General features: G+C 37.3%; 1 protein-coding gene and 1 long non-coding RNA gene across 2 annotated transcripts; both read right to left on the bottom strand.

Annotated features, from left to right (window-relative positions):
• Positions 1 to 3,965: 3,965 nt before the first annotated feature.
• Positions 3,966 to 22,443, bottom strand: LOC307153288 (uncharacterized protein). Its single transcript, XM_079862628.1, has 13 exons — positions 22,090 to 22,443; positions 21,422 to 21,621; positions 18,912 to 19,049; positions 18,607 to 18,721; positions 17,115 to 17,313; positions 12,677 to 12,818; positions 8,839 to 8,994; positions 8,691 to 8,746; positions 8,169 to 8,344; positions 7,069 to 7,469; positions 5,169 to 5,265; positions 4,907 to 5,087; positions 3,966 to 4,821 (listed from the first exon to the last, which is right to left on the bottom strand). The coding sequence occupies exons 1-13, from the start codon at positions 22,306 to 22,308 to the stop codon at positions 4,667 to 4,669; spliced, it is 2,235 nt and encodes a 744-aa protein (XP_079718754.1). The 5' UTR covers positions 22,309 to 22,443; the 3' UTR covers positions 3,966 to 4,666.
• LOC307153289 lies at positions 13,891 to 14,377 on the bottom strand. Its single transcript, XR_013820132.1, has 2 exons — positions 14,307 to 14,377; positions 13,891 to 13,973 (listed from the first exon to the last, which is right to left on the bottom strand). It is a non-coding gene; the product is annotated as an uncharacterized lncRNA (long non-coding RNA).
• Positions 22,444 to 24,262: the final 1,819 nt, after the last annotated feature.

The following is a 24,262-nucleotide window of genomic DNA, read 5'->3' as shown; positions in this document are numbered from 1 at the left end:
GATAATAGTAAAAACATGAAGCCTAATGTTTGGTGCATTTTGCTTTTCAAACGCGATACAAAATATGAAACATTATGGTTACCATATTATACATATCTACGTTTGAGCAGATATCCACAAACACAGTAACAGTAAACACGGGTCTAAAGATTATAATATTCACCATATATCTAGCAACAGTTCGACTGCAATGTGAAGTTTATGCAACAATAATATAAACTAATAAGTAAGAATTTCTTACCTTACATCTTTCTTGTCTTCAAATCGCGTTCTTCTTCTTCTGAGGTAAAGCCAATGTAAGCTCACGGCGTGTACGTCTTTCAAACTCGACGAAAAGCAGAGACTTGTGAAGTTTTTTGGTGCTTTGTTTTTGAGGTAGGCTAATGAGCGCGTTCGCGTTCCATGTGGAGATTTGCATGTGAATCTTTTTTGCTGCAGATTAATTTCGCTGTTGATATTGTTGCCACTGAAAGACATCAATTCAAATTACAAACAGTAGTTTATGTACAGTACAGTAGTTATGGCTTGACCTCAGCATAAGCTCGTTGTTTTGGTTCAGAAGGAACTGTAAAAGGTGGTTATGGTGCTCGGTGACTGACGCCTGTCTAACTCTGCATAGCATCAAACGCGCTGATGACGTGTGATATCTGTGCGAGTGGGTTCTCGGAGGTATGGACATACATATTGACAGGCATTTGGACTGACTCCAATGATTGGATGAACATTTTATGGCCCTACGCCTTCAACAGATGATATATTTACATATAAATAAATTTAGACAACTTAGTGATTGCTATCATGAAGAGACTTTTAACTAGCATAACAAAAATGTTTCTGGAACAAATCACCTACCCTAGCTTTTAGATATAACCAAGTGTTTAAGCGAATACCCTTCTGATTGGCCCTTTTAGAAACCACCAATCTACAGAGCCCGGGAAGTCACCTCTGGGGAAAAAACAAACAAACCGTGGCGACGGTTTTGCAATCCGTCTGCTCAGTTTATAAACCGTACTCACAAATTCTCAAACTGTTCCCTCGGTTTAACAAATCGTGCCCACGGATTAATAAACCGTACCCACGAGTTTCTAATCCGCGCTCTCAGATTTGTAAACCGTGCCTTCAGTTTTTGCAATCTGTACCCACAAATTCATAAACCGTGCCCACGTTTCGCAATCCGTTCCCACGGGTTTGTAAACTGTACTCACGGATTTGTTGTGGCTCGCCCTCGTTTTAGAAGAACACCAGGAGACCGTTGTTAACGAATCATATTTTATATTGTTTTATTGAATATTAAGTGGAATCAAATTGTCTTGCGTCTGCATGTTTAAAGTGATTCGCAATTGTAGCGGGTATATGAATGACGTGCATCAAAATATTTTGTTTATTTGTGATAATATTAGCACTTTATTATTATTGTCTAACCTGTATTATGACTGAAATTTGTCAAATTGCTTTGTTCCTTTTTTTGGAAGTTTCGGACAAGCGTCTTCTAAATATGTAGCCTAAAATGTAATAATAATAATAATAATAATTATTATTATTAGCCTATTATTATTTGAGTTTATAACTATAAATAAGTTCACATAAGACAGACATTTATCATGAAATCATTTGTGAATGCTTTATTTTTAAGCAAAAATTATGCAAAACATGTAGGCCTATTTTATCCAAAACTGTAAAAGGTTAGTTTATAGCCTATACAGTACAAATAAAGCATTGATAAATTATTTTTATGAAAAACATATTACTGTATTACTAAGTTAACTCATTTATAGTTATAAACTCAAATCATAATAATAATAATAATAATAATAATAATTATTATTATTATTAATTATGCCTACATTTTAGGCTACATATTTAGAAGACGCTTTTGTCCAAAACTTACAAAAAAGGAACAAAGCAATTCGTCAAATATACTGGTTAGACAATAATAATGAAGTGCTAAGATTATTACAAATAAAACAAAAGATTTTGATGCACGTCATTCATATTAAATATAGCCTCTATTCTACCCCATACCCGCTACAATTGAGAATCACTTTAAACATGCAGACGCAAGACAATTTGATGTGTTCCACTTCATATTTAATAAAACAATATAAAATATGATTCGTTAACAACGGTCTCCTGGTGTTCTTCTTAAATGAGGGCGAGCCACAAATCCGTGAGTACAGTTTACAAACCCGTGGGAACGGATTGCGAAAGCATGGGCACGGTTTATGAATTTGTGGGTACAGATTGCAAAAACTGAAGGCACGGTTTACAAATCTGAGAGCGCGGATTAGAAACTCGTGGGTACGGTTTATTAATCCGTGGGCACGATTTGTTAAACCGAGGGAACAGTTTGAGAATTCGTGAGTACGGTTTATAAACTGAGAGGACGGATTGCAAAACCGTCGCCACGGATTGTTTTTTTTTTCTTCCACAGGTGACTTCCCGGGCTCCGTACCAATCAGCTCAACTGTCACTCTAGACAAAACACAATTGTACTGCCCCCACCTCACACTCACAATCATACACAATCTTTTCTTAAATGTATTTGAAAGACTAAAGATTTTCTTAATTAATAAAATTGCAATGAAATAAAACAGTTGTTGGCTGTGGAATGGGTTTGGCCGAGGAAAAATTTTCAAACGTTTTTTTTTTTTTTTTTTGCTTTAACTCCTATCAGCTGATAACGATCAGTGCCAGATCAATTGCACCCTTACTTTCAGCATTCTTGCCTTTTTGGCCTGCCTTTCTTTTTCAGCTGTCATGAGCAGCTGAAATTAATGTCTTATGATTGTGTTGCTGTGCTATTCTAAACAGTTTGCTAAATTATGACCTTTGTTTGCATATAATAATATATTCTTTGCACACACAATCTTAGGCATGAAAGATTATCTTTTTTTATTTATTTATGATGTTATAGTGCTATTCAAATGTCGTTTAGTTCAACTATTCAGCTTGACAGGGTCAGTATGTGTAACCCTCATCAAAATCGTCCTGTTTATTTAATCAGCAGAAAGTGACGCACAGCACAGAAGCAGCATCATTTCATGAGAATAATACATTTCTTATTGCAGTGCCTGGTGTGTCTTCAATAGGGATTTAGGTCTTATCAAGTACTGCTGGTGTTTCATGCAAACCTTAAAGAGAGAATGAAACCAATAAAGAGCCTTCATGCCTAATGAAAGCTGTTACGTACTCTGTACGTTTTAAGAGTGTTGCTATAGGGGTATATGTGGGTAGTTTTGTTGTTGGGTGTGTGTGTGTGTGTGTGTGTTTCAGATGTTCATTGGATCGATCTACAACCTGTCAGTCTTCCTGAAGGATGATGATGTCTCGGTTCACCAAACCAATCACATTACGCCGCCTTCCTCAAATACCCGAATCTCTTCCACCTCCCCAGCTTTTGTTCACTTTGGCTTCTGACTTTGTTTGGCTTGTTGTCACCATCGCTGATTCTGTGTGATTTAACCAATAGTCATATTGTGGTTGTAAAGTGTTTTTGTTTTTTCATACTGTTCACCCTTGTTCAGTCATCACAGTGTGTGTGAGGCTGGGAAGGAGGGAGCAGGAAAGAAAGTCGTGCAGCATACATTGCGCACCACATAGGACATCTTATTCTTGATTGTATTAGACACACTAGGTTTAGGAGAGTGTAATGTTTATGTTGTATAAGTGAAGAGAGACCAATCTTATAACAGTCAGCATTATTAGCAGGGAAGGATGGCATAATAGCAAATATGTCTGTATATTAGGCATATTATTATCTGTGAGAACTGTGTAAGTAAAACTAGCAGAATTAGAAAGATGTAAGATCACGTCGGGGTCACCAAAAATATTGGTGTCCAACCTTGTTTGAGCTTATTTAGACCAAAAACTGGGACACAACTGATCCAAAGTACATATTTATCTGACTCCATGAAGTTGTTGTTAATATAATTATTTTTGTAACATTACTTTCTTTGAATCCAGAGGAAAATGCAAGCTTTATGTTAGCTTTTTAATCAAATATCATGTTGAGAATAGTACATCAGAAATTTTATAGAAAGAAAGCAACTGAATCAGAGGTTTGAAGTTACATTTAGTAAAATATTACAGATACAGTAGAAGTAAATGTCCTCAGAATTAACAAGGATTATAAAATAGACAAAAGAAAAGGTACTTCTAACAAAAAAGTGAGTCAAATTGACTTTATTCTTCATATGTCTTAAAAACACTTTTTCTTTCTATACATCTGATACAGTAAAATTTCCATCAAGTAAACAGCTGTTAAGAGTCCTAAATTTACACTAATAGGCACTATGATTACTTATACATCAAGTTACTGGATGATCCCTAAACAATCTTTAAAAGAAGAAGAAAATGGGTTAAAAAGAGTAAAGTACTAGGCAAAGGTAAGTATGCTGCTGATTTGCTATGTATTGTTCTAAACTAGACATTTACTTCTGTAAAGCACCTGTACAAGACTTTACCTTTGGACAGAATCTGAAACACACAGTATCAAAATATGAATAATTTCTAACACATAAATCCTTTCATGTATGTGCACATTTTAGAGGCATACAATGTCTGACAGAAAGTATTGCAGATTTTACCACATTTAAATTATATTTTCAATTAACATGCACAGAGAAGATTCATAAACAGAAAATTGGAAATTCATTTATTATGTTCTTCAGAAGCTGGACATTAGATACATGCGGTCAGTTGCTCTTGTCTTTTTGCTGTTGTACACCCACAATCCCACCAGCACCACAATGGAGACTATAAAGAGTCCTGAGAAGACCGCGGTGCCTGCACTGATATGAAGAGAACCACCATTTTCTGATTCTAAAAAAAGTAAGAATCGATTATATTAAAGATCATGATGCAGAATTATTTGAACTCATTATTATTTAAGACTTTACCAATATACCTGCTGCAGAATGCTGAGTATGTCTCGCCACACGGAAGGGACCCTGCGTTATGTGATGCCTATCTGTTTCTTTGCTCACATCGCGTCTGCGTTTGCGTGCGGGTTCTCTGAGGCAGCCTTGGGCGCATCTAGAGTTTGAACTTCCTTCCGCACACAGAATTACTGAGCAGGTAATGTACACCTGTCAACAGAATTTAAGTGCATTGTAGTTAATATTCATACTCAACAGCATTTACAACATAACTATGTGATTCTGTAATACCTCATTGTAGTCTCCTGTGAACTTGAAAGCTTGGATCCCAAAGTCATACGTTCTTGCATCACTATGATAAACCTCAACTGTGCCATCCAAAATACACCTGTAAGAACACAATGATCACATGACCTCTGAAGAATTATACAGAGCAGTTAGGGTAGCAAAACAATGTATTAATTCTGAATATTTAATAAATCATACACAAAAAGATTGCATGAATTCTTTATCATGAATATGTATTGTGTAATCTATGGAGAAATATAGAAAGAAATTCTCAAATAGTAGATCTTCAACTTCCTGCAGATTAAGTGATCTGAGAAACTTGACTATCACGGAAACACTACTATTGCAAAGTATTGGGCAAGGATAAGCAGAATAAGCGATTAGCTATAACCCTTTAATCATATGAAAAACAATTATCCAGGAATCACAGGAGTAAACAAAGGTATAAGTAAACACAAGACAATACCAGACGAGGAACAGAACCAAATACAGTACTTAAATACTATGGAGATAGCAATGAACTAAATAAGACAAAGCCAATAATTATAAGTAACCATAGAAACAAAAACTAAACAGAGCAGGGATATAGGATCTAAGGGAAACAAAACAGAACATCAAAATAAGAGTCCATAACCATGACGGTACGGAGGGAGTCAGGACAACGGGGAAGCCAGAAGGAAGGAGAAGCCTGGTGGAGCTGAAGAGGTGGAGGGTTGAGGTGCAGCTGGAGACTCGGAAGTCCATGGCAGAGCCAGATCAACGACCGACTGAGGCTGAGTCGGAGGAACGAGGGAGCCAGGAAGAATCCTAGGGCTGACGGACCATGGTGGAAACTAGGAAACACAGAGCAGGGTGGAGCCGATGGGCTGACAGGTCAAGGTGGAGTAATGGGCCTGGAGGTCCAAGGTGAATCCGGGGACTCAACCTCATGCAGAGCTAGTGATCGGGAAGCCTAGATCGGGAGACGTAGCCAAACAGCTGCACGAAGTTAGTGGTAGGGGCAGAGCCGAAGATAAGGATGACACCGGTGAAGCCGACGGATCCAGGGGACTAGACGTAACCAGCAGAGGAGATGAGACCAGGCAGTTTGGTGGGAACATTGGAAAAGGAAGGTTTCCAGATTGAAACGTAGCATCTAGACAACCCGATAAGACCGGCAGAGAGGGTTCGAGGGCAGGGACTCAGGAGGGAACTGGATCCGTGGACCACAGGTCTATGAAGCAGTGGCTCTGGGATGGACTGGTCAATGCAGTTAACTCTGGTATGATCCAGGTGGGAGGCTTGGGCTCATGATGTGTGGAATATGCAGCGCTGACAGGCTTCACATCTTGCAGAACTGCTGTGCTGTAGTACCCACCCCAAGTACTCCACCAATGTCCTCCACACAATGAGAATGAGACACTTAACTATACTCGTTTTGATGGTTTGGTATTTTGTAATGTACTCGGTAAGGATGAGCAGAAGAAGGGATTAGCTTAAATACTTAGATAACAATGAAATAAATAAGAAACAGCTGATAAATTATAGTTAAAGTTACCATATAAACAAACAGGGACATAATCAGAAACCAAGGGAACCGAAACTACAAAAACAAATCAGCAGTTCCTTAACCAGGCATGATACAAACTTTCCATTAGTTTGTCTCTCCATTGCAACAATCACAGCCAATCATTACAAGAATATTTGACAAATGATATATAACTATGTTGATTTTGGATAAATGAGGTTTCACTGTGGGCGGAGCTATACAGCGAAACACCACAGATATGGAAAACCAAGACACTTTTCATGTCTGGTTAAGACAACATCTTTTTTTTTTTTCCCAACAAAATATAATTGATGAGAAACAGATATAGAAGAGAGGTTTTACCACACTTTAGTGTAAGGATTTTAGCAGTCTCACCCTTCTTTGATGATGTCATAAGAGAGGGCACTGAGAGGGTTGTCATCTGGAGTGGCCCTGCAAGACTCCACAAAGAGCTGGACCTCAGGGAGAGCAGAATGGGCTGCAATGCCCATGTAGAGCACATCCATCAAATTTATCTCCAGCGGATACAGACTGGGATCCACTGGACTGCTGAAGTTATTGTCAGTAAAAATGTCAAATGAGTAACTAAAAGTGCCAAATCTGGATTCAGTGAAGATGAAGTCTGACTTCTTGTTGATGTAGTGGTTTGAAACACTAGCTACTTTGGGGTACTGGCAGGAGAAGCCGATTTTAACTTGATTGCGTCTGGTGATTACTTCATTGGGATTCTCAAAAGAATTGATCTCGTTTTTAAAGACCATGAAGTCTCCGGAGTCCTGATTGGTCATGAGGAAGCAGGTGTGTGAAAAGATCAGGCAAAAAACAAAAACAAAACAAAAACAGAGATAAATATTTCACAGTTGACAGTTAAAATGACTTTGAAGTTTTTTCAAAGGTTTTTTAATTGTTAGGACAAAATATTATAAAAAAATGTTTATGGAGCATTATTAATATTTAAAACACGTTCTCGTAATGTTGAGAGAAAACGTTCTTTAAACAATGTTCTCTGAACATCCATATGATGTTATTAAAATTCGATTAATATTTTTGTAATGTCAGGAGAAAACATTGTGCCAATAATGTTGTTGATGATGTTTTATGTTTTTGATGAATGTTTTTATAATGTGAATATAAAATGTTCTTAGAACATAATTATTGGAATATTATATACAGTATAACTGATTAATTAAATCTTGGGAGAAAACTTTTTTTTGTGCCATTATTCTCAGATAGTCCTTTAATCATCAGAAGGATCAGCTAAAAGGGAACGTTCTCTGAACTTGCTGAATAATGTTCTTCAGAAATTACAATAGAACGTTCTCATAACTTTTTCAAAATGAAAGAATGGAATGTCCCTCTAACGTTCGCATAACCAAGAAGAGATGTTCTTCATAGATTAAAAAACTGGATGTTTAGAATTTTAGCATAGCCAATATTCCATTTAAATTGGAGAACGTAGACAGCAGCATTTCTACCTCCACCGTGGTACCACAGGTGTCGAGGGACACCATGCCCAGGATATGGGTGTCATTGGAAGTAAGAGAGCAGGTAGGGTCTCTCAGTTGGAGCCAGTTTTGATCAATCCCCTTCATGGAGGCTTTGCTTATTGCAATGCTGATACTGTTATCCTCACAGAAGAGCTCTGCTTCACCTTGAGGGATATGATACATTTATTAATTGATCTATTCAAATGTTGAGCAAGCAATCACATTGGTTGAAAGATCAGAAGATGCCAATCAGCTTGAGCCATGTAGTAAATATGATTGCAAGCAAAAATAAAAAATGTTAACAGTTGTTCATTTTTACAGTTTACAGTTTGTTTTTGTATTGTGAAATATCTAGTTCAGTCGTGAAACTCTAGATGGTGTCAGATTGCATGCAAAGGACATATCAGCCTGCACCATCTAGAGTTTCATGACTGAACTAGATATTTCACAATACAAAAACAACTGTTAACAGAATTGTTCATTAAGACATTTATGAAATCTTTTTTTTACCTGAGAGAACCCTTGATTTTGCCACAATGATCACAATGCACCTCATCTCTGATTGACTAATTATGGAGAGAAAGACGAATGACAGATCAAGCAAAAAATCATATTAATCCTGAATTCTCAGTGAGCTTAAGAACAGACCTAATTTTACCTCTGAAGTGTCTCTGCAGTGAAACACACGGGTACATGATGATGCAGGTCAGATTCCTGTGGTGTCCATGTCAGCATTGCCTCTGTAACCCCTTGACTTGCATTCCTCAAGCTCTTTGACATATTCCATGGACCACTGACCTGGAAGTCAAAGATACTACACAAGAGTGATTGAAAGATTAGATAACATTTACTAAAATAACCGGTACATGCAAAAACTGCTGGTTGGTTTATCTAGAGATACGTAGCATTTCAACAACTTCATATACTGTACATCTGATCAGGCCCGGTTCCAGAATCAAATCACTGAGGGTGCTTCTGAAGTTAGGGAGGGTGCTCTAGTAAAGCACATATATAAGGTGTAAGCAACGACTCCTAAGCACCACCACAACACGAATAGTAATGTACTGTAAGAGATTTACAAGTCATTACTTTTACAAATAGTTGGAACAACATTTCAAAAATATTTTAAAGGTTTTTTGCTTTTGTTTTTTGTTAATTTTTAAATAATATATAAGTCAGCATTTACAAGACTTAATGCACATCTAGGCCTATGTATTTTTGGTTACACTTTAGTTTAGGGTCCAATTCTCACTATTAACTAGTTGCTTATTTGCATCCATATTACTAGAATATTGGCTGTTTATTAGTACTTATAAAGCACATATTAATGGCTTATTCTGCATGACAATATTTTACATCCCTTATACCTAAACTTAACAACCTTACCAATTAATAATAAGCAGTCATTAGGAGTTTATTGAGGCAAAAGTCATTGTTAATAGTTAGTTAATAGTGAGAATTGGACCCTAATCTAAGGTATGGCTGTATTTTTGACATAACATAGCTTTGTCCCATCCATTGCTGTGGTTATCACTAAGTTAAAAAGTGCAATTTCGAGAGTAAACCTTTATTCAAATAGAAATAGAAAACTGTCACTCACTTCAGTTTTGCTGCACTCTTGCAAAAACTTCTGTTATAATCAAAGAAGCTGTCTACACTGCACAGAAAATATCTTATTTACATTGCGTCTACACTCTGTTTGTTATAGTGATATAATTCGCAAGTGTGCAAAACTCTACACTGAACATAACCTCTGATTGGCCATTGCGTTTAAAGTGCCCCTATTATGCTATTTTAAAGTTTCCTAATGTTGTTTTGGAGTCTCATACAACAGGTTTACATGCATCAAAGGTCAAAAAAACGTTTTATTTTCTCATAATATACATTTGCACATAACCTCATTTTCAATAATTCTCAAACAACTCGTCAGATGAATCAATCTCTCTAAATCCCTCCTTTCTGCGAACTACTCTGCTCTGATTGGCCAGACTGCTTGTGATTGGTCTTCCGCGTACAGGTAAAATTGATATTTTACCATATCAATCCGAGTGCGAGTCTGATGATGAAACACTGGAAGAACTAGTTATTCAACCCGAACCTACATCGCAAGGACAACTCGAGCAGGACGTTTCTCAGTGATACACTACTCAGTTTGAGGTACATTATGAGGTGTTGCAACTGTAATTCCTCACCATCAGCATTAACAAGTGCGTGTCCATCAACAAACCGATTATTTTACTTGTACTTATTTATTTACCGAGAATTTTTCTAATTTATTGTGGTGAACTTTGAAACTGTATCAATAACAGTGCATACATTAGCCGAGTTCTAGCGTGAATGTCTGATGTAACAAACGTTGGTGTTACGTGCTCAGAGGATATGGTGCTCTGTTGTTGTTGTTTTTTACTTTCACTTTCTGCGCTATCATCTCTTAGGGCGGTGCTGTTGGCTGTCAATCATCATTTTGAATGGGCACCTGAATGGGCGTCCCTATTATAAAAGTGACGCAGACCGGAACCGGGGGAGAGAGAGAAGGAGGGAGTTGACTCGTTTTTGTTTTGCCACGCTGGGTTGTTGGCGTGTTTTGTTTTTGTTGATTTCTGTTTCTTTGGTTAATCTTTTCAATTGGTTTAATTAACAGTTTGTTTTCTTTCAGTGATTTGTTGTTTTTGAAGCCTGTAAAAACTCTAAATTTCTACGTTTTCTTTTTATTAGTTTATAGCCGACCAGAGAGTAGTGACGAGGGAAACATGTCACGTGACTTCCATTTTTGCAACATCAGGAAAACACGTTGTTAACACATTAGGTAAGGAGCGGGTGCCACCATTGTATGTTTTGAGTTTTAAGTAGAATAGTTTAGGTAGGGCGTGTTGAATGCCGAAGATGTTTCTTTTGTTGTATCTTTTTTTTTTTTTTGGATTAGTAGCTTATTGGGAAGGGGAGATAGTTATATGGGTTTTGTTTTATTTATTTCTTTGATTTAGCCCCGCTCAGGTTCCTTCTCCCTGTGTTCGGTGTTTTTGTTAGTTTCTCTCTCTCTTTGAGTTATCATATTGTGAAATAAATGTATTACTTTTCCTCAATTTAAACTCCCTTTGTTCTTATGTTCTTTTGCACTAGCGCCTTAAACACCTACCAGGGTTAAAACGATGAGGGAAATATTAATTTATTTTATGTTGTGTTCCCTCATGCCCTTAGCCACTTTAGGGACGTAACATAAAAGTGGGGGCTCGTCCGGGATCTCTTTTTTTTTAAAGAGGGTCCTTAACATTCCTTAAGCCCTGGGAATGTTGTTTTGGTGCTGGTTCAAATTGGGTTGCACATTAGTAAAGAATGACGTCGTAAAACAAATATTGCTCCATGCTTAATCTTTCCTCAAAGTAGTGAGAATGACAGATAATCTGCATTAATAGACACAGTTATAGGTAATAGTGGCCCACAACTGATTAGAAGCAGTATTTAAGTAAGACAGTGATAACATGAGTTAGCCAGTTAGCAGGAATCCAACACAATATAAAACTCAAAACTAAGTACTTTGAACACCATCTTTCAAGAGCAAGTGGTTTGTGAATCCTGCATTGAATTCAGAGATTTGAGAAGCAGTCGTCAGTAAAATAAAGGGAACACAGCAAAAGTTTAGGATTATACTGCTGTGGTATCGTGGTAAAGATGAATTTTAACCACTGATTCTTCACATGCTCGTCCTTGGGCAGTGAAAAAAAAACTGGCTTTACCTTCACATTGTAGAGCACAGCGTCTTCTCTACATGATGCTGTCCAGTATCCACAGAAATCAGCTGCAAGTTTGAGGTTGAAGTTTTCCCTGGTGTCTGCACGTGCAATAAGTGGGCAGGCAATATGCTAATGTTTCATCTTGACGTCACAACAAAACGGCTTATGACTCGTTTGAAAAACGATTAATCTCATTGACTCAGAGTGGACTCTTACTTTTGAAAGACAAATACTTTATATACGGTGCACTTTCAGATTTAAAACTTTGCAGGATGTTTTCATTCACTTATTCACATTTATTGAATATATGTATATAAGTGAACATTCATTCACTTATTCAACATTAACTATGTTAGCCTACACACTACATGAAAGGTCATTTTCAAAAATCCATAATAGGGGCACTTTAAGAGCTCAACAGATATGTCTCTGATTGGCTTCATTGCTCAGCGCTGCAAAAACATAAATAAATAGAAACCTTCAATGCTCTCCAGAGCACAAACACAAATAAGCACTGGAGTGTTTGCCAAATCTGTTTCGCCAATATGAGATTATTTCAGTATCAACTGTGGCTGAGGGTGCTCTTGCTTTTGTTTGAGAGTATTTAGCACCCTATAGCACCCCCGTAGAACCGGGCCTGCATCTGATAGATCTTCTGAATTTATACAAAATTGCATTTGTTAGTAGAGTGAAATTTAGACCTGTTCAGGAAAGTTGTGGCAGAATTTTTTTTTGTTCAATTTTTGGTCAATGCATATTTCAGACCTGTTGCCCGAGCTCTGGGCACGGAGGGTGATAATGTGAACACGTCCCACAGCTGCATGTTGTACATCTCCATGTAAGGGAGTTGGTGTCAGTAAACTTGGCCGGTTCACCCCTGGTACACAACTGTGGACTGGTGTTAGGACTACAAAACAGTGGAAACAGGGTAGAATTATTTAAATGCACAGAACTACAGTGAGTTAGAGCAACACAATACATGAAAACTACTGCTAAAGCCTTATTCATACAGGACTAGTATTTGACAGCAAATTAATCTTGTTCTATTAGTTTGTATTTTATCACATATGTTTCTAATAGAATGCAGCAGTGTCCACTAAAAGAGTTTTGTTGGTTCCAAAAGTTTTTTTTCCCATTCAAATCTCCCATAGGTATTTAATTAAGTCATTATTAAAGCATTATCAGCCATGAACATGAACTTTACAAACTTTGATTTGAAGCCAAAAAAGTATTTGAAAATCTGACAAAAATACAAAAGTATAAGGCTGTGTACTTATGTCTTCAGTGATAGTAAGAACTACAATCCCATGATGCACTGCGAACAGCATAATCGACTTAAAAACAATGGAGAAATATAAAACTTTTCATTAAAAATGTTAATATATTTATTTAAAAACAATATATTTTAAGTTTATTACAAAATATTTACATGTATGCAAGTATTTAAAGGAGACATATCATGCTTTTAAATCGTTCCTTTTTACATATAAATCATACATTTGTGGTCTATATAAAGCGGAACTGCAATGCTTGGGTCTGAATTCCTCATTATTATAGCTCCACAGGCCCCTTTTTTACCCCTTTTCTGATGTGTGTCTGAGAGCAACTCGTTTTGGTGCGGTCTCTTTAAATACAATTGAGACACGTCATACCCCGCCCGCTCTCCAGTCTGCAGAGGTGACACTCGGTTCAACTCCACCCCGTTCGGCCATTTTTGTAGTTTGATAGCAGAGATACGATTATCTAGCAGCAAAGAAACTTTTGGACATCCAAGATTTCTGTCAACACAGAAAACATTTCATCATTGGATAGTTTTTTCGTTTTATTAAAGTGTTGTTTTATGTCAGCTTAATGCCCGGAACGCTTTTCAGAAAAGATAAGGCAACTTATTTTGCACAATTCACACGGTAATTCAGGAAAAAAATATCTCCGAATGCTGCACATGAAACTTTGGTCTTCCGACCTTTTACCACTGTGTCGATTTATTTTGATTAATATGTGCGAGGGAGAGAGAGCAAGACAGCGCTTAGTTTGGAGACGGTGAAGATTTGTTTACACTCGCCTGGCTCGGAAGAGAGAGAGAGCGCGCGCGCGACTAGCTCTCTCTCTCTCTGCTCGTTCTTTCAGTTAAACATATGCCCTGTCACAAGCGCGGCAGTTCATTTACATTACTCTCAACGATCAAATAAGACTTTGGCGGGTGCTAAAACAAGTTCAATGCAGGAAAAACCCTGTTGTTGCTGAAGTAGTTATCCTTGAAGTGCTTCGCGTTCGCGCACACAGAAATGACTATGGGTACATTTCCGTTAAAAATAAAACTCAACAAGGCACTTCGAAGAGGTTCTGATGCTGGGAGACGGTGTAATGAAGCGTGTGGGTTACTACATCCAACAACCGAACATTTTGACTTACCCTCTCGTAACTTCTGCATCCTTGAGCTTAGACTACAAAATCACAGCGAGAAATAAATATGGCGGATTGCTCGAAGTGTTGAGCCGGTAGTCGATGTCCTTATTTGGCAATTCCGCTGCAAATACTGTGACGTAATAGTTCACAAAACGTCATAGATAATAGAAAAATCGAAACAGGTTGAAAAATAAGGCCAAAACAGAATATAAAGATATCAACGAAACACCTGAAGAGACTAATTTGAAATTTTCTATACTTCTAAACACTAAAAATATACAACAAAATGCATTTAAGGGCTAAAAAAGTGGATTTAGCATGATATGTCCCCTTTAAGATCATAGGGAGACTAACTTGATTATGCCATTCGCAGTGCTTCATGGGAGTGGGTGGGGCTAAAGAGCTCTTTTGGCGCTTTTCTCGTCGTGGTGCTCTGATTGGTGGAAGTTTCTGTACAGCATCATGGGTAATGTAGTATTTCCACCATAAATTCTGCTGTTAAACAGTTAGAAAATTCATAGAGTTCTTACTTCTGGAACCCGATTTTTGCACTGAAATGCTGTTAATAGAGAAACATAATTTTATATCACTTCATGTCATTTAAAAACATATTCTTCAGCATAACACAAAAGAAGATTTTCAAGGATGTTCAGCTGTCCATACAGTGAAATTCAAAACAATACTAGACCATTTTGACAATCATTCTATGGACAAAAAAAAAAAAAAATTTAAAAGTGTGATGGGAACACTATACTTGATGCCCCAAACCATGCAAAGGCTTTAAGTAAAGTGTTCCCAGTGTGGTTTCTAGAACTGGAAAAGTAATGCACATTTTTTTATTTTTTTATTTTTTTTAAGAATATATATATTTTTTTAAATTAAAAAAGGATTTTTACTCAATTTCTTGAGTAAAAATCCTTTATATATATATATATATGTATATATATGTATATATATATATATATATATATATATATATATATATATATATATATATATATATATATATATAAGGTTGAAATTAAGTAAAAAAATAAAATAAAAAATAAAATAAAATTTTAAGACTTTTTTTTTTAAAGTCTTAATCCTTATCCAGTTAATCACAAACAACTGGAAGTGTAAATGCATTGTTTAAGAGTGGCAACCTTGAAAAACATTCAGCTCTTAAAGTGGTGGTTGATTATGATTTCACTTTTTTAACTTTAGTTAGTGTGTAATGTTGCTGTTTGAGTATAAACAACATCTGCAAAGTTACAACGCTCAAAGTTCAAAGCAAAGGGAGATATTTTCTTTGCCAGGAGCTGCATTTGTATTTAAAGGGACAGACACAAAAACGGTGCGTTTTTGCTCACTCTCAAAAAATGACAATTTTAACATGCTATATAAAATATCTGTGGGGTATTTTGAGCTAAAACTTCACATACACACTTTGGGGACATCAAAGACTTATTTTACATGTTGTGAAAAGGGCATTATACTGTACCACCCCTTTAAAACTTCTGGTATCTTGATGTGTACTTTACTAGGAGTGTGTCACTTTCTGGCTTTCGAAATGTGTTGTGGAAAATGGGGGGTGGGATTAAAAAAGGTTGAGAACCACCAGTGTTTGGAATAACGCCGTTAACGACATTATTTTTTCAGTAACGGGGTAATCTAACTAATTACTTTTCCCGTCGTTACAACGCCGTTAACATTACTGGACGTTAAATGCGGTGCATTATGCATTGATTGAATAAACTCTATTAGACATTCTCTGATAAACTGTGTAATCCGAACGCACCCCTGGCTCGCACAGCTAGTGAGGAGGTGGGTTAATAACGAGGTAAGCGATTATGATTGGCTAAGTCAGAGTCATGTCTTTCATGGTAGCCCATCAGAGCCAGTGTTTTTACACACATGCCAGCACACGCGCCACACACACACACACACACACACACACACACACACACAAGCTAAACAGAGATTCGACGAAGCAGCAGAGATGGCGAGTCAGGAGCAATCCGATGAAAAGTTGGCATTTTCAAGGTGGAGATATACTACTTCAAATTCATTGAGGTCAAACAAAGGCAAGAACTAGGGGTGGAACAGTACATGTATTCGTATTGAACCGAAACGGTACGGGCGTCACGGTTCGGTGCATACATTTACACGGAGAACGGTATAAAAATAAATAAAACTTGCGTGCAAATTAATTAATGTAATGCGGAACTACTGTTAGATACGCGGGTTCTTTATCTGTAGCCCCGCCTTAGCTCTGAACATGGCTCTGGAGCAGGCTGCGATTTATAGATTGGAATGCTGGAATGTGGTGTGTGTGTGTGTGTGTGTGTGTGTGTGTGTGTGTGTGTGTGTGTGTGTGTGTTTGTGTGTGTGTGTGTTTGTGTGTGTGAGAGAGAGAGAGAGAGGAAGAGGGAGAGAGGTGCGGGCGCGATCGAAAAGTCGCAAAGTGTTTACATTTGTGTGTGCGCGCACGTGTGTGTGCGTGTGTGTGTGTGTGTGTGTGTGTGTGAGGCGTGGACGCGATCGAACAGTGAAAACATAAAAACATACTCAGTAATTTTGTTTATACAGGACATTCAAACTGCAAAGTGTTTCCAAATTCTTTGACATATAGCAACTTTTTTTTTTTTTAACAGTAACGCAACTTTCCCTGGTAACGAGTTACTTTTATTATAGAGTAATTCAGTTACTAACTCAGTTACTTTTTGGAACAAGTAGTGAGTAACTATAACTAATTACTTTTTTAAAGTAACGTTTCCAACACTGAGAACCCCTGATCTACATTATTCTCACTCACTTTTAACTCCAAACTGCAGAGGCACTTGACTGAGTGGAGTTGAGTCAATGTTGGCGGTCTGATTATAAGGATTTCTGACAGAGGAGATCCCATTCTCTTTTGTCAAAGTGATGTTTGATGCAGGATAATCCTCCATTGTGAACTCAAAAACATGCAGTCCCAAGTCCAATGCACCATTACTGCTCAGAGTGCATGAATCCTAGACAAAAAAAGAATAGCACGGTTTGTGCATTGAAATGTAACATTTAAATTGTAAAACTGTTAAAAAAAAATTAAAAAGTGACGAACATGGAAAAACAAACTAAACTAAGACATTGGAAATATGGTAGTGCCTTGGGCAGCAAGTCTGTTAATGGTTAGTCACGGCTGATGACGCATCACACAAATATTGAATAGTATCTGTTTTACAGTATTTTATTTCCTGATGTGGGTAAATGTTAAATATTAAGATTATTCATAGACAACATGTTCTACATTCCTGTTAAGATGTTAAAGCATATTAACTGATACACCAGATAAAAGATTATCAAAAATTTGGCATAGACTTTGGTCAGGTTGACGCCATATTGAATTTAACACAGATAAATGAGGCTGTAAGGGGTAGATGTAGTCTTTACAATGGCATGCACTGTTTAAAGTAAAGTACAACTGAAAGTATTTTTCGGAAAGACGTTTCATCAGCTGAACAATCGGTATGTTGTTAAACAACAGTATGAACCATTGAACACACTGGGCGGATTTTAAACTGTGTTTTTGCGCTCTTGTGTGAGGGGACGCTATTTGTTGGGATGCTCCAAATGAAAGAATTCTGAATCTTTTAATAAAGGGCCCTTCCTCAAGTCCGTTAGTGAAGGGTACATGAGTTTGAGTTAACTTTTAAGCAGAATAATTCAAGTTGTTTTGTTTTGTTTGTGATATTTTACAGACATTTTTGTCACACATTTCATATAGAAATTTCATAGGTAGAAATGTTTTTAATAATAGATGCATTAGGTAAATGTGACTAAATGGCGGGTCCAAAAAAGAGATGGCCAGTTGTAAAGTTGAGAGCAGAGAGGGAATGCACTCACACACACGCACACACACACACGCACACACACACACATACACATATAACGCATATTTTTAAAACTTTCTATATAATATGTACATTTATTTGCAACAATTATTAACAGCAATAATAAGAAGTTCATGTTGTAAGAACGGCTAATGGACGCTGCACTGCGGGTGAAGATCAAAAGTTAAATATGGCTCTACCCTGGCTAAGGTCTATTAACATGTAGCATACAGAAATACTGGAAAAAATAGTTATTAATTAAATGGACGTTCGTAATCTATACTTGTCAGCATTTAATGACATTGTAATATTTTTATATTCAACATTTCTGTCATCCACAGTACTGAAATCAGCTTATTTAAATTGCCACGGTGCATTTGCCTGTTTAATCTGTATCTGAACTTTTCATGGGAGTGTATCATTCTAAACTGTTACCTCATCAAGATTTATGTTTGGGTGTTGATGGCAAGATGGACACTTGCATCTCACATTATCTCCATCTGGGTCATGGGCCAGCAGGTGAAGATGCTGAAAACAGTTCTGAGGAACCCTGAGGAAAGACCATTATCAAGACGCAACTATTTTCTTGATTGTTGAAGCGACAATGGTGAAATATATTGTACAGTTTGGCGGTCACAAACATATTTGATCTTCAGGTTAGCAGTAGACCACTCAGATTCAAGTATTCCAGAAAGCTGTAGGAAAAGTCTATGGATAAATTGTATTTTAAAAGCACAAACCTTATGTTTGGTATTGTTGCAGAAACAGGGGACCTGTTTGCAGTCTGAGTGTCTGAACGTTGTCTTGTGTCAACAAGACTATGAAGTGTCCATTCACGGACATCATGGACATTATTTGCCCAGCAGCAACCAGAGTCACTGAAAGAGAGTTTTAATAATAAAATGTTATATATAAAATATAAAATATATAAAATATAAAATAATAACATTTTATATATAAAATATATATATATAATGTGATTACTATACATTAGATAAAGTTAGAGTAGCACATGTGCATTCATTCTTCTTTGACCCTTCTGTATCTCATTACAAATAATTAATTATAACAAAAATATAAAGAAATCTGCAGTTAATGGGGTCTTTCTCATGTGACAGAGGCCAGCTAGTAAAAGCTGTGCAGGTAAACCTCACTCCGCTGGACTCAAGAGGCGCGCTAGCTTTGGCCTTCTTGTTTGTGTGCCCGCCTCCCATGCTGGAGACCCAGGTTCGAGTTATGCACTGAGTGGGGAAAGTATGACCTGAGGGGTTACATTGTTGCCGTGACCTGGATGGGAGTGGGGTTTCGGTGGGTGAGTGTAACGGAGGCCGTCAGGGAAAACCACTTGGTCTTGCAATGGCCTCATGTACAGAGGGCCAAAAGGAATCACGTTGGACGCAGCTGCCATGAGACCCAACAGTTTCTGAAACTGTTTCACAGTGACGGCTTGGCCTAACTTGATTCTGCCTATGGCTAGAGGAATCGACTCAATTTGAGCAGGGGACAGTTGTGCCTGCATCATAATCGAGTCCCACACAAGTCCTAGAAAAGTTGGAGAAAGCATACTTTTCTTGGAGTGTAGTCTTAACCCCAAGCACCTCATGTGCGCAAGGACAACATCTAGAAGCCGACCTGGCAACTCCTGTGACTGAGCTAAGATTAGCCCATGGTGGATACAACTGAGTACACAAATGCTATGGAGTCGTAGCGGAGCCAGAGCTGCATCCATGCACTTTGTGAATGAGCAAGGTGACAATGCCAGGTGGAAAGCTTCGCACCCGAAAGCAACCTGAGGAAACTTCCTGTGTTGAGGAAGTATGGATATATGGAAGTACGAATCCTTTAGATCTATCATGACAAACTGGTCCTCGGACCTGATTTGAGTCACGATAAGTTGTATCATTAATTGAATGAAATAAGAGCACATGATTTATCTGTCAATCAGTGGGCTCCCGGCACACTTTCGGTAGAACGACAAAAAGAGCATTTTATTTAACATGTTAACCCGTACCGCCACTTTTCTGTTCATACTGTATTAATCCCTCATTTCTTTGATCAGACCTCTCACTTACCCTTACACTTACCCTTACTTTGCTTTTGCCCTTCTCAAAAAAACATTCAAATTATCTTACGTGGACTTACTTTTCAAAATTAGGAATAAAATAATTGCTCTTGGCAACAGGGTTAGCTAGTATGTATGCTTAGCATAGCGTCAAACTCGTCAATTTATGAGATTAATATGATGTTTTGCAAAATCCAGTGTTTGAAATAATTTCTGTGGCCCCATGTTGCTTCTTAACACAGAGTGGGAAAAATATTTTATTTTATAAAATGAATACTGTGATACAGGCTATGTCGATTAGCGCTGCATTATAAATATACGTACATCATTCTTATGAAAATACCTGAGATGGCTTGAAGAACACATATATTATCGCAACCGTGTTTATTGTCTTCATGTTTCATCAGTCAAAACATCTCTGTCTGTATGTTATATTATATATGATATCCTTATTAGGGATTTCCCGGAACGTCATAAGTTTAATACTTCTATGAATCTCACTTGTGGACCTTTTGCTCAAGGGCACTCTCCAGCTTTCAGTATGAAAGAAACAGAAATTACATGACAGTGTTTAATGCTCCATTTTGCTAACATTGCCTCATTTTGGGTAAAAATAGTAAATAATACTAAAGTATTTTGTAATGTATTAAATTGAGTGTTTTTTCTTACTTGAGTCATATTATTTTTCTGTACTTCTACTTAAGTAAAAAATTTTTTAGTACTCTTTCCACCACTGGTTAATTGTTGATGAATGATACTTAACTGTAAGTTGATTTTAGATACCAAAAATGTTTAATATCACCACATTGAAGTAGGCCAGAGAGCTGAAATGTCTGTGTTTTTCCTCTATGTGTAAATAAAATAAAAATATTTTTTTACATTTTAAGTGCAAAAAAACCTCTCTTGTGTGCAGTCGTGTCATAGTAATAAGAAACATTATCAAAATTACATTCCTGAAAAGATCTTATGTAATTAGGAAAATTCATGAAATGAAAAAAATTATTTATATGATTTTTCACTACTTGAAGAGGGTCTGGTGTCACATAGGCCCCAAACAGAACATTAGAGCTAATTGAAATGTCTGAAAACCTTGCATTCAGTAAGTATTTTCTTTTAAAGCATATTAAGTACTCTTAGTAAAAGTATGCAGAAGTCTACTCTTTTTTACTATTATTCTATTGATCTTACCTCAGAGTGAAGGGCTCGTCGCCAGTGACATTGGTGGTCATGTGACGCTCATACTGGCACCAGTGGAACTGACCCGAGTGGTCCTGCTCCGTCACCTCAGGCTCTGAGAATGTGAGAATGCCACAGTCGCCACTTTCACAGGCCCATGCGACTTGAGGATCACAGGGCAGTTTACCAGACTCTCTGTAGTAAAAGTGCATCTGCCAGGAACACATTTAACAGATATCTTTTTTTAACAACTGCAAATAAGCCATGCAAGATATTTTAAAGAATGCTTTCAAAGACTGGACCCCATTGACTTAACAACTTCTTTTGTGCTTCACAGAGAGACTCATACAAGTTTGGAATTAAATGAGCGTGAGTCCTGAGTTATGTTTAATTTCAAGTAAAACAACAGAAATAGAAAAAAATGTCATTACTATAGCCTGTTAACTTTCAGTGTCCCATAAGCGAAAACTGTGAAAACTCTTTTAACTTTTTTACTTTTTAATTTTTCGAAGCTGCTTTACCTTCTGCAATAGTCTGCTGGGTCTTCTTTTAAAAGAATCAACCGTAATATATATTCTAAAGCATTCATGAATTACAACCCTTTAAGTTAAATTCTATGCTCAAAAAGGGAGTGGCAGTTAACAGATTAAATAGATATGAATGTATTAACCTGGACTTACCTCCACTTTTCCACCTGGATATCTGTTTCCAGGCATGAAGGTCATCGATCCCCCATAGAAACTGACGGCTTGACCCACAGAAATGGTCAAGCTGATCAGCAGCAGTAGCGCAGCATGTGCCATAGTGTTTGATGAAATGACACTGTGAGTAATGCGGTAAATACAGATGACTACATGGACTACAGTTGGACTGGTTCTGCCAGCTGAAAACAAGCACATGAAGAATGTGTCTGATCTTTCTGATCACACGTGTTAGTTTCCGTGAAATCCAAAATAAACGGATATCAGCTTTCAGTAGTTGTTTCCTCATGTACTGATTAACATGGACAACATGTTCTACATAGCCTACCTGTCAAGAAATTGCAACATAGTTAGTGATATACCAGATAGGTGAGTGCTTCTCAACCGATGGGTAAACCACCGTCAACCTGCTGAAAGCGAAAGTACCACAAAAGGGGAAACAAAAAAAAAAACGTAACTACCATTGTAAAAATTGAAAGAAATTGATCATAATTATTGCATAAATATTATTAGTAGGCTACCACATGTCGGTTCCCTCAAAAAAAAAAAAAAATTTTTTTTTTTTAAAATTACTATTGAACAAAAGTAGGCTTTATTAGATTGATTTTACTGGGGGGGGGGGGGGGGGGGGAGGGGGAGGGGGAGGGGGGAGGGGGGGGAATTCATTACCAGTGTAATGAATTCAGCCACCACTAGGGGCCACTGGCGAGCTTTCTTGCGGCTTGAAACCTATACTGCCACCACCTTTAATTCTAACCCGGTCTGGTCCGGGAGGACACCAAACACACTCCAAAACAAGAATTACAGAAGGAATACACTTTTTATTAGCAACAATAGCAGCCGTATGGCATTCTCCCACTTAAATATCCTGATTACATATACTGGTCATATTATTTCATTAAACCGTGAACACACATTTGAAAGAGAAACAATTACTCATTCCAAATTCACAGCAAACTATAAATATTGTGATATCTCAGACAAAGCACACTTAATTAGAAACTCCAATCGTCAATCACATGCCCTAAATGTAATAACCAGCACAGGAAATCAACATACAGTTCAAGAGGAAAGTAATCACCAATGGCTAAACACAACAACAACACACATAAATCATGTAGAATGATTAAAATAATTTCGGACTTCCCTGTTATTACATAATAATGCCACTGACGGATGTTTATTATCAAAGCCTCATATTCATTATCCATTCACATCATGTAATATGATATTTGTGTGCAGGAAGAAGAGAGAAAGACTTTGTATGTCTTACTAATGTGGCTTGTCTGTCTGTTTAGAGTGATGTGTGTGATTAAATCTCAGGTCTTGTAAGTTGAAGGTTAAGGCGCCACTTATAGACTTCACATCCCGAACACAAAGAGAAGCCATTGAAGATAAGTTGTAGTACTGTATTTATAACAACGTTTCAAATAATCAAAGGATTTTGCAAGCAATGTCATGTCTGAGAGTGTCCTTATGTGGATGCACGTAGGCTTTGTAAAATATGTTCTCAACAAAAGGGGGGCCTGGCAGAAAAGGTTTGGGAACCACTGATACATAGACTCATGATATTAAGGGACCTGAGGGGGACCCTTTTTTGTACATTTACACATGGGCATGAATGTGCCAGAGCAGTGCTGTCTACCGAAGCCCTGCTAACACTGTCATATCCCAATTATGAGATCATACTGTGATGATTCCCTGACATTTCTGACAGACTGTTTGTAGTCAGCACCAGTTCAGGCATTTCAGTGTGGGTCAACCTGGCATTTGACCTCAAAGAGACAATGGACACTCGACTGCCAGGCAGACGTGCATCAATAGAAACCTGAATGCTGCTCATGTGCTTATTGATCATACTTTTAGCATAATGAACAAAACATCATCAGTTCATTAGTCTCAGCATGTTACATTCTGCACAACCGTTACCTGGACCAACTCGTTAATGATGAAAATAAAAATCAAATTAAAAAAAAAAAAACCTTAAATTATGCCATAACAGTTTATATATGAGTTTATTATGCTATTGAATATTAATATGCATTGAAAACTAGGGTGCATTGAACTGATCATTGAAGATCAGTTAGCAGTTGCATTTGATGCAGTACTGTGTGTGTGTGTGTGTGTGTGTGTGTGTGTGTGTGTATAATTA

The sequence above is a fragment of the Squalius cephalus genome (assembly GCF_949319135.1).
Source record: "Squalius cephalus genome assembly, chromosome: 25".
Classification (NCBI taxonomy): domain Eukaryota; kingdom Metazoa; phylum Chordata; class Actinopteri; order Cypriniformes; family Leuciscidae; genus Squalius; species Squalius cephalus.
This window is presented reverse-complemented; position numbering and strand designations above follow the sequence as displayed.